This window comes from Marmota marmota, unplaced genomic scaffold (assembly GCF_001458135.2).
Source record: "Marmota marmota marmota unplaced genomic scaffold, marMar, whole genome shotgun sequence".
Lineage (NCBI taxonomy): Eukaryota > Metazoa > Chordata > Mammalia > Rodentia > Sciuridae > Marmota > Marmota marmota.
This window is the reverse complement of record NW_026000081.1, coordinates 1987732-1999140: the sequence shown is the minus strand read 5'-3', so window position 1 is coordinate 1999140 and position 11409 is coordinate 1987732. Positions and strand designations below refer to the sequence as shown.

Below are 11409 nucleotides of genomic sequence, written 5' to 3'. Positions count from 1 at the left end.
GTCATCACCCATGCTAGGCATGTTCTACCACTGAGCCACACTCACTCCCAGCCCCAGGAATATTTTTTTTTAATATTTATTTTTTAGTTTTAGGTGAACATAATATCTTTATTTTTATGTGGTGTTGAGGATTGAACCCAGCGCCCCCCACCCCCACCCCGCATGCCAGGTGAGCGTGCTACTGCTTGAGCCACATCCCCAGCCCCCGAGGAATATTTAAATCCAAAAACTAGGTGGTCAGGGTATCTGTGAAATGGGTAAAGATAGGAAGGCATATCCCTTGCCTCACAGAGCCCTCTGGCTGCTCAGAACTTGATGGTGTGGCAGTCATTTACATTCACATCCATTAAAACATGTCTAACTTTCAAAGTCCACAAGTATAGTGAAAAATAGCAGCAGCCCAATACCACCAAAAAGAAAAAATGAATAGTGATTATGTAAGTAGAACTGGCACCTCTCACAGTAGAGATCACAACTTTCAACATCTCAGTTCCTCTTCCCTTCTTTTTCAATGAAATTAAGAGTGTAGGGAGAAGATAAAGCAAAAGAATTTTAGAGATTAATAGAAATAATTTCTGAAGTCATAATCTGTATATGTGCCAGGCACTTGGAATAAACAAATAGGGAGTAGGGGAATATCTGTTGTATGAGACAAGATTCTGTTGGCTGAAAGATTTTTTTAGGTGCCTGGCTGGTTTACCTGAAAAACTTCATTTGAATAAATTACTTCATTGATTATGGGAGATAATACTTACATTTTAGTAGCAGAGGCAGGTTAAATGTATTGGGTGAGTGCTTTCTACCTTATTCAATATACCTAAGTTTTATGAAACCTCATCTCCTCTGAAAGGAGAAAGCTAGGCTATCATATATTCTCAACTCTATCATACATTCAATGACCCTCAAAAGTGGATAACAGGAATGAAGACATTCACTAATGTGAACTAAATAGGTGAGCTATCACCAGAATGCAAGGGAAGTACTGAAAAAAAAAAGTTCAACAAATTCATCACGTGTCAAATAAAATGGACAAATATTATAGGGAAAGAAATTTTATTTTCAAGGATTTGTGCAGATATTGATGAATAAAAAAACTGTATTTCAACTATAAAAAGGAGCTGACTTCATTCTATCCTGGTACACAGGGTTTATGGTGATACCAAGTTGAATTTGAGGCAATATTGCTCTCCTCATGCCCCCACCCCTAAGACTTCCCCAGAGGAACAATTTTTATAATTTTTAGCCAAAATAGTATGACATATCAACCAAAGTAATGAGTTAAAGTTTCTGTTTTTCTGTTTATATAAAATCAAGAAATGAAATAGGCTGTGTATTTGTTTCTTGCTGTAAATTATCTTCACCTTGTACACTTTTTGGTACATTCTGGAATGAAAAATCTCAAAATATCACCACTCAAAGAGTCTAGGCCAAGATGACCCACCCAGGCAGTTATAAAAATTGGTTGAACTACAATGTGGAATGGAACTAGTTTAAAATATGAAGCAGCTCTAAGCACCAAACTTAGAGACATTAGCCCTATTAGAAAACAAGTCATTAAAGCTACCAAATAACAAGTGCAAAACATGCTGAACCTGTTCCCAGGGAGACATTCCCTATGACCAACAGATTCCAAATTCACACCATATGATGTAACTTTTCTTTTCTATTCCTTTCTCATATGAAAGATTCCAGAAATGACAATTGGAAACATGAATAACTGAAATTTACCCTGTGGACCAATCCCTGAAGAGATAACAGCCACAACTCTGAGATGATTAGACATGTAGTGTTTACTTGATGATGTCTGTACTTGTAGGATCCCTCAAAGCATGAAACTGCATATAGTAGAACCTAAACTTCCTAGCAGCTTTTAATCTTTTATAGAAAACAGACAAAAGACAAATTAATTTATTGCCATACAGGAGATATCCACAGCTAACTTTGTCCACAGTCAAGTTTTGCTGTAATGGACAATTCAACTGGAAGATCTTTATCTATGCTTGCTTACTATAATTTAGTTTTAGACTTTTTTTAATATACAGAAGTTCTTAGCTTCACAAATCCAACAGCTGATTCTGCGTATATGAGGAGGGAGCAGAAAAGTCTTTCCTGAAAATGTTGTCATCTGAAAAGATTTGCTCAGGAATTGCCATAGTCAATGAAAAAGCTCTTTTCTCTGAATTGTAAAGTTCTATTCTCCTTTACTTTAGAAAACATTCTTATTTCACTAATGGAGTCTGTGAACTGTCCAAACATGCCAACGAATATCACCAACTTCTCGTTTGAATTTCTCATGTTTCCCCAGTAAATAATTTCCAGAAACAATGAAAAAGACCGTGATATAAAGAAAATGCAGTTGGCCAAGAAAACAAGTAGTCAACTAAAAATTGCCATAACACAAAGACTAAGTATAAATCTTTTATAACATGAGAACACTTCCATATAATATCACAATAAATTCTTATACTAGATGAATTCACTAGTATATGAATTAGTATGCTAATTTATATCTTCTCCTCTAACTGCAAATATATTAAACAATTATTTCTTCAACAGTTTCTTTTTCCCCTAGTGGTAGCATTTAAAACTGAGTAACAGTATTTAGCACTAAGTTAGAAAATATAAAAAAGCCTTAGGAAATAGCAACAGCTGATTCATTTTTCATATACCATTTGATTGAGTAAAGTCTTCTTTTGGGGATACAGGTGAACAGGAAGTGTTTTCTTGTCTTAATCACTGCTCTTTAGTCTCATCACAGATGGTTAATTTCTGGATTTTTATATGAGCTCAGATTCTCTTGGCAAAACTCAAGCTCTCAGCACACACCAAGCTACTTCATCTATTCTCTTTTTGCAATGAGAGCCATGCCTCTCTCTCATGTTCCCAGATAAGTAGATAAAAGACAATTTTCTAAAACCAAGCAATTTCCTGGCCTTTCATAACTCCTTTTTCCCACCTGGTACCCTCCCTCCCCAATTTGCCAAAACCATATTAAACAGTGAAAAAAAGTCAAGTCTTGAAAATTATCTCTCCTTTCAAGAGGTCTGAACACAGCCTATGTCCTTCCCTATAAGCCTCAGTTTGAAAAGATCCTGATGCGGGGTTGAAGAACAAAAGAGGTGACATGTTGGTGTTATTTTTTTCTTGCAGTGCTGAGAATTGAATCCAGGGCCTCACACATGCTAAGCAAATATTGTACCACTGAGCTCAACCCTAGCCCAGGTGACAGGTTTTTAAAAAGCAGGAGGTATGTAATCTTATCATTGATGGGTGTAATTAAACTGGACATTATATGTTCACTGCTGAGAGCCAATTTACACACAGATCAAAGGAAGTTGGCTTTCTGGAGTCCCCTAAAGCATAAATAACATCCGTGACCACAAGTAGTTTTCCTCACATATGGCAGGGGCAGATGCTGTGATGTCATCTTGGGGACATTGATGTTTTTGGCTGAACTCTCCTACACTGGGTCCAGGCCTCCAACAGGTTCTTCACCCCTGTCCCCTTGGTTGGCAGTTGATGAGTTGGGTATTTTGTAATTCATTTTACAAACAAGACATAAAAGGCCATTACGATGCAAGCGATTGCCACAGCAGCATGCAGCCTGGTTCCAATCACAGCAGCTAGCAGGCAAAAATAGAAAGAAGAAATCACTCCCAGCCCTTCACAAAAATCCTAACATTCCAGGTGACATTCTAAAATTTCTAGTTACAAACAAAGAGATCTATTAAGAATTTCAAGAACCTGGGAATGTTTTTAAATGCTACATTTATGCTCTAGGTTCTCGATGAATATATTATTTCTATTTTTTACCTTATTTTGAAAAAAGATTTAGGTAGGTAGGATTCCAATTGAAGATACCCAAAATAAAAAGTAAAAATACATCTTCATTAGTTAAATCAAAACTTACACTGTATTGTTTCCAGAAAATCAGGAAAGGTTTCAGTGGTAAAATATTCCTCCCCTCCAGCCCAGTCAAAAATAGCTTAATTTGTACACTTTTACTCCACAGAGAATACTGAACTTTCCTGGATGCTAAAATAAACACTTATCGTCTAAAAAATAGCAAATTCACAATTCATCTCTTTTTTTCTTTGCTTTTGGTACTGGGGATTGAATCCAGGGGCACTAAACCACTGAGCTACATCCCCAGCCCCACCCACCTTTTTTTTTCTTTTGAGGCAGGGTCTCATGAGTTGCTTAGGGCCTTGCTAACTTGCTGAGGCTGCCCTTGAACTTGAGATCCTCCTGCCTCTGCCTCCTAAATTGCTGGGATTACAGGTGTGCATCACTGTTCTGGGCTACCTCTTTTTTCAACTTTGTAAAATGATTACTTAATTTTACCAGACTCCATCTCAGTTCATAGACTCCATTAGTGAATTAAGAATGTTTTCTAAATTTACTCAGACTTCATCTCAAGATTTTTTTCTAAAAGTGGAATCAAATATAATCTCAGCTCATAACACCCCATTCGTAACACCACACTGTCCAGAGATGGCCATCTCCTCCTCTGTCCAGACATGACCTTACCTTTGTAAAACACACCCCAAACTCCCTTCTTCTCTGATAGCAGCCAGGTTTTGAGACGAGGTACTTTCTTGAAGTAGGCACAGGTGCAAACAAAGAGCAAACCAAACACCAGAATCCCATCCAAGGAGTACACTGTAATAAACAAAAAAAAGAAACTTTCAGCGCTGATCCAACTTGAAACAGGTAATACCAGCTGAGAAAGGGCTAAGTGTGAGTCTCAGCTAAGGAGGACAGAGTGTTATACAATATCAAGATAACAGTATCAAATGGCAGTGCCAACAATTGACAAGAGGGAGCCAAGGTCCTGAGACTTACAATGTTACCTTACTGCTCACCAAAATTGCTTGTAGACATCCCCTTTACAACAGTTTCACTGCCTCCTCCCCTCACCTTTCCCAAACTAGAATCCTGAGTAGGGTGTATAGATTTATGTGGAATCAGCCTTCCAGTGTTGGCAATGGGCTGAGAGAGGAATAAGAATCCTTGGAGCCTGAACACAGAGAATTAAACATGTTCTTGTTTTAAACCACTCATGTAATAAAGGAGAACTCGATGGTTAGCCAAGTCTGTCTGATCTACATCTGTTAGTGAAGAATATAATGTTGAGGCAAAGAATAAAGCTTCATGGAAATTTTCAGAGTTAGAATTCATGTGAATACCATTTTCTTATAATTAGCTTACACTTCATGCATGATACTCTACTTACAAACCAAATTTCTGCCAGAATAACAACACATTCTTGTATTTTAAAAAGCTGATCATTTGACATAGCAAAAAACTTTAAGCTCTCAGTTCTGTATTTTATATATGTAAATTCAAATTGTACTGGTGAGCACAATGAATTACCTTACTGCAAGTAATAATAATACTGGACTGCACAAGTGGGACACAGACACACACACAAATTATTCAGCAACTACTATGTGCCAGAATGCTCTCTTATTTCCAGGTTCGGATTATTTCTTCCTCTGGGTAATGTCCTGAGACCTCTGACTATCCGGGAAGCTCCAAACTGATATTGTGTATAGCTAATGTCTGCCAGTTTTGGACCACACTATGTGTCTCTCCTCCTCCAGTAAAACACTCTCATAGCTAGGTCCAGCAAATTATACACACACAGTTTTTAGGAAGAATGATACCTTCATGAGCTACTTTTCCTCCCATAAATATTTGCAGACGCTGCCAAAATTTCACAAGGAGGTGAAATAATAGTCTTCAATGCCACACCTATGGACAAGGTACTTTTGAGAAATGCTTTCCTGTGCCCTTCAAGTTATACTGCCTAAAAGACGTTTTCTTTTCCTTTTCTGAAAGGCTGATTGTAAAGACCATAGAAGGCCTGCTCCCTGCCTTTCCCTGGATTTCAGAAATCATGTCTATAAAGTGTTTGAAGAAACCGGGAAAATTAGATCAGGGTGACAACTACTATATCATTTAGAAAAGGTAGTGTCTAAATCTATCCTTTGCAACACTAGCCAGAGTTTCCAGATGTGATGACCCAGTTAGGACTTTAGAATTAAACAAGAGAAGGCTTTCCGGCATTTTGTAAAAGAACTTTGGGGAGGGTCTACGTTCACCTCCCCCGACTCGCCAAAGTGTGAGGTTTGATATCCTCGGTGATTTCTTGATCCTCTTAACCAGCCTACAGTTCCAAAGTACGAGAAAGTAGGGGGCTGGGAAGGAGTATTCTCTCCTCCCTGGGGTTAAAGAACACTAGTTTTCTGGAGACTGCCCTCCTCCGGGCCAAAACGAACTTCTTGGAAAGGAAAAGAGGGGTAGAGACCTGAGGCTCGAGATGTGGACAGGAGAGGGACTGAGAGACCTAGATGAGCACCGGAAGAAGGAACCTGCAGAGAAGTACACGAGAAAGGAGTTAAGGGCTTCGAGAAGCGGAGAGGGGAAGGGCTGGGAGGGGAAGGGGAGAACGGCCACGTCAGTCCCGGCCCCGCCCGCCAGTTTCCCCCGCGTCCTTTACTACCACCCTCCGCTCGGGGCACCGACCCTCACCGTTAGTCATGGCGGCTAGGCTCGGGCCTGGGTAAGGGGTCCGGATTCAGCGGTGGTAGCGGCGAAGGCGGGGAAACCCGACTCCCGCTTGTCACTTCCCGATCCGGGCCGAGGCGACAGGCAGAAGCCGTAATACGCAAGCGCAAGGACCGAGAGGCGAGCGCCGAACGCAATCAGGACTTGCTAGCCAATCGTCGAGTTAGAGGATCTGCATAGGTGGTGTTTGCGCGCTTGCGCGCTCACGTGGGTTAAGGAGAGCACGTGTGGGGTGGGGGGCCGCAAGGTTTCCTTTGTGGTCATGGTAACTGAGCCGCTTCAGGCTGACTGGGGAGTTAGTGTTGGGACGAAACTTGGCTGGACTGCGGTGATGTGTTTGAGAAAGTAAATGCTGGGGGTTATGTGCCTTGGCGGCTGCTCTTCGTGTATTTGTAAAGCAGCCTTTATGTTGCATCCCACCTGCAACAGAAAGGTTTCAGTCCTCTGGTTCTTCCACTTAAAGAGAGCTCCAACACCAGTGCTTAAGAAACAGTTCCGTTTTCTCTCCTTTTCTCCACCATCTAGGTTTATGAGGTTGACTCTGTTCGCTGCCTGTCTCCTCACAAGACTTTCAGGATCAAGAGCTTTCTAACTAAGAAACAAAACCAAATCGTCCAATTCCCCCAAAGAAGATGAGAACTTGTAATAAAATCAGGTAAACTTCAAGAGAAGACATTGGAGGAGAACCAAGTGGGTCAATAAAAATCGCACATGAAATGTATGCTATAGCAAGGTAACTAACATTTTACCATAAAAGCTGAATGAAAATATCCCCAGTATCTGGGTGTTGGACATGTTTGATTGGGAATATGATTTTTCTCTGTTTCTATGCTCTGCACTAGTAAGCTGGTTTAGTAATAGATATGTAAAGCCTTTGGTTTTGGGGGAGGAGCTGGGGAAGCAGCCCCTCTGCCTCTGGAACTGCCCTTATTGCCTGGCTCTTTCTGATTCCTGATGCAAATCTAGTCGAGTTGCATCTGATTCTTCGGAATGAACTAAGGAACTTTGTAGCAAAAAATAACGTATTTCAGATCTTAAAGGTCTGCCATGTTGGAAACATTCAGATTAATGTTTGTGAATGGATTTTCTTTTTCTTAAACTATTAGGAGAGTCTCAATTATTTCCTGTATTTAGAAATACACCTCAGCCACTGTAACCATAAATTGGGGACATTTGGACAGCTTTCCTCTGAAGACACTTTGACAACATGATGAAAGACATCATCATCTAATGATGGAAGTAGGGTAAAGAGACAAAATTACAGATTCTACTATACAAATCAAAATTTTTAATTGTGCACAACTCGGCCCACTTTATTAGGATCCAGTCAGAAGTACCATACTAGAGCTGAAATTATAAGGTTAAAGATCCACAATGTTTGTCTGGAACTAAAGGAATTCTGCCCCTCTCTGCTTCAGTGCCATCTGCTGGCTACAGCCTTCTTGGTTATATAGAAGAAAAAAGTCACTACAGTGGCCTTCTAGAAGATGAAGTAGAGAAGCAAGCCAAAAAAATCTTGAGTCAGGATAGACTACTTGAGAAAACAGAAGTGGGGATGTGGTGGGGATGGAAAATATACAAAAACAACAAAAATGGAAGATATACAGAAACTTAAGACTGGCCAGACAGCCACTCAGATTAAATAGGCATGCACCTACACACAAACCCCCTTCCCAAAAGAACTGTTCTGGAACACTCAAAACTGAACCAAAACAGAAATCCATATTGTCTAGGCCTTTAAAACTTTCAACTTTTGTCTAAAACAGTAACAGCACTAGAATCATCACTAGCAACTGAAGTTAGTTTTTGTACCACAACTGGATAAAGATCCCAAATCATTCTAACCAGCTCCTAAACATATTCACATTCACTAATCGAGACTGAATCATAAAGTTCATCTTCAACTCAAAAAATTCTTTCTTGCTTACTATGAAACTGCACTATCCTCACTGACCTTCTGATTGATTGTTCTGTTCTTTTTTTTTTTCCTTTTCATTATTAATTGTGGTGACCAGTTCGGCTCCATGGCTTCAACTGTCACCTTTATAGGGAGTTCATAATTTGAATATCCTACCAGACAAGAAATAAAAACTGTACAGTTTTAAAAATATGTTCAATAGAGTTGGGGATGCAGTTCAGTGCTAGAGCACCTTTGTTGTATCCTCAGCATTTAAAAAAATTTAATAAATACATTAGTTTTTAAAAATTAAAAATATGTTCACTTTTTTTCCTCTGTAAAATTGGGTTATAATGGTAGCTTCTTTCTAGGATTGTTGGAGGATTAAATGAAAACAATTTCTAGCATGAAGTATTGCTCCATAAATGTTAACTATTATTGGTGTTGTTAATTTGTTTAAAATTTTTTACTCATGTCTGCTATGTGCTGGGTGCTTGCTAGATTTGCAGAGAGAAAAAAATAAGTCCCTGCTCTCAGAACAAAATAAATTAGGTAAGATAATACGAATAAACAAATTTTAATAGTATACATATATTATCTTCATTATTTTAAAATATTTGCAGAATATTCTTTAAAGAAAAATGAGAGGTTCAAAAAAGGCACATGGGTGAAATCATGTAACTAGTTATGACCAAACCTGAATCTGTGTAACTTCAAAGTTCTCTTTCTGTTGTTATCACACAGCCTCAAATTTCAATGCTTTCCACTGTTAACTGGTCTGGATGATTTTGTTCTAAGCATTAATGTTTCTGTCACCCTGGAAAACCCCATAGCCTCAATGCCATCCATCCCCTGAAGGCATGTCTCACATGAGGCCAAAGCCTGGGTCACTGGCTCTAGCAGCCCAACTGCAAGAAATAAACAGAGCCCCACAGGGCTGAGGGGCTCTCCATTCAGACAGCTCTTCCTCAGTTCATTTCAGCCTGCACTGGAGAACTGACAGTTGTTGCCAAATGCCTGTCAAAGAACAGTGGCCTGTTTGTTAGAGTTTTTGCAGTCATTGTAGTGAACAATAATCAGTCTTGGGTACTATGACTATGGCATTCTGGTTTAACCAAAGAATAAGTTCAATTGCAAAGGCACAGCTTACCAACAATAGCTTCATTTGAATTACAACATAATTGAAAAGGGATGTCTAGCAGGCCTTAATTTATGCTGCAAATATTTGTTCCAGGACTTTTAGATCTAAGGAATTTGCTAAAGTGAATGAGAAACAAGAGTCTACTGTTAAACAGAGTTTAAGATTTAGTAGAAAAAGATAAGTTGTGTATAATAATAACAAAAATATATATATATGGTAGAAAGAAATGTCAAAGAGGGCTGGGAGTGTAGCTCAGTAGCAGAGGGCTTGCCTTGCCCATATGAGGCACTAGGTTCGATCCTCAGTACCACATTAAAATAAATAAATAAAATAAAGGTATTATGTTCATCTACAACTAAATAAACAAACAAACAAAAAAAAGAAGTGTCAAAGAAAAATGAAAACCAAGTGTTTTTGGAGTATAAAGGAGAAACTTTGAATCAGGAGGCTCAGGGAAGACTTTATAAAGGAGCAGACATTTTAGCCGAGCCTGAAAGGCATGTTGCATCTCAATAGGTAGAAAAATATTCCACTGGGGAAGAAACAGTAATCCAAGGCCTGGAAAGGGAAAGTACAAGTACGTGTGGGGAACAATATACTCTATTGCTCAGTCCCAACTCAAACCTTACTTGCTCAGGGAAAACTTCTTTGACATTCTTGGATCCTCTTTCTCCAACATAAGCTCTCAAAGCATTCAATGTCTATTTCATGTCCCATTGGTATACTGTGAGTTCATTTGCATTGTCTGTCACTTTATTCACAGTCCCATAGGAAGGGCTGATTACTTTACAGGAACTTCATAAATTCTGTTGCATGAATAATTGGAAGTGGCTTTGTGAAACTGGAATGTGGGGTTCATGAAAGGAATAGCAGAAGACAAAGCTATAAGGCAGGATCTTGCCAGGAGGTGGGGGGCGGGGCACAGCTAGCAGCTTTTGGTTTAGCCAAATACTGTCAAAATCCCCACATGGATATTAATACCTCTAAGTTTCAAAATAATCTTATAAGCTTAGTAACTATTATTATCCCTATCTGACAGATGAAGAAATGGATGTAATCAGAGGTCAAGTAAATTGTCCAAAGGTAACATAGCTAGGATTTCAGACCAAACCCATCTGACTTCAGAACCCACATATTTAACCAAGGAGTATGCATACTATCTAAGAAACACATGTTTAAGACTGCAAAGGATTGTTGTGGAAATTTTGAAAGCCATTTAAAAAATAATACTACCTCACTAAACCTAAAAATAGAGAATAGCATTGCAGAGATCTATACCAGGAGTGGGGTTAGGAATGGAGGTGGGATAGGAGGACAAAGCTACTGCCTGGATTTGTAGTCTGATGCTACCTTCCTGCCTTACCCCATCCCATCACCAACACAGGTCTGAAACCCATCACCCAAAACCCTTCTTTCCCCGTTTCTGATAATCCTACCCTGTCTTCTCTCCCAAATTATTCTTACATAGTTTCAGTTACACTTCTCCCCATCAATTACCCTTTTCTGCTTCTCTGATTCAATCCTATTGTAAACAATCTCATCATTACTATTACCTTTTCTTTAAGAACTCACTCCACTTTTTTTAAATATTTATTTTTTTTTAGTTGTCATTGGACACAAACACCTTTATTTATTTATTTTTATGTGGTGCTGAAGAACGAACACAAGCTAGGCAAGCACTCTACCGCTGAGCCACAAACCCAGTCCTCCATTTTTGGTTATAACAAAAACCTGACTTTTCTGAGCAGTTAACTAAGTGTCTGGCACAACTCACAGCTACATTCATTCAGTAATCATT

At 39.1% G+C, this 11409-nt stretch overlaps 1 protein-coding gene across 2 annotated transcripts; it reads right to left on the bottom strand.

Annotated features, from left to right (window-relative positions):
- Window positions 1-1039: 1039 nt before the first annotated feature.
- Tmem167b (transmembrane protein 167B) lies at window positions 1040-6765 on the bottom strand. Of its 2 annotated transcripts, XM_048815101.1 has the most exons (4): window positions 6538-6688; window positions 6314-6377; window positions 4531-4662; window positions 1040-3623 (listed from the first exon to the last, which is right to left on the bottom strand). In XM_048815101.1, exons 1-4 carry the CDS (start codon window positions 6545-6547, stop codon window positions 3461-3463), a joined length of 369 nt encoding a protein of 122 aa, XP_048671058.1. In that variant the 5' UTR covers window positions 6548-6688; the 3' UTR covers window positions 1040-3460. The 2 variants fall into 2 exon arrangements, with proteins under 2 accessions (XP_048671058.1, XP_015360593.1); XM_015505107.2 differs by lacking the exon at window positions 6314-6377 and having other exon boundaries at window positions 6538-6765.
- Between the last annotated feature and the right edge of the window lie 4644 nt (window positions 6766-11409).

Excerpts from the sequence above, each read along its gene's own strand:
- Tmem167b (XM_048815101.1), bottom strand. Across the intron at positions 4,663-6,313 it reads GTCCACATCTCGAGCCTCAG|TGTACTCCTTGGATGGGATT; the intron begins GTCTCTACCCCT and ends TGTTTATTACAG. Across the intron at positions 3,624-4,530 it reads TTGGGGTGTGTTTTACAAAG|CTGCTGTGATTGGAACCAGG; the intron begins GTAAGGTCATGT and ends TTTGCCTGCTAG.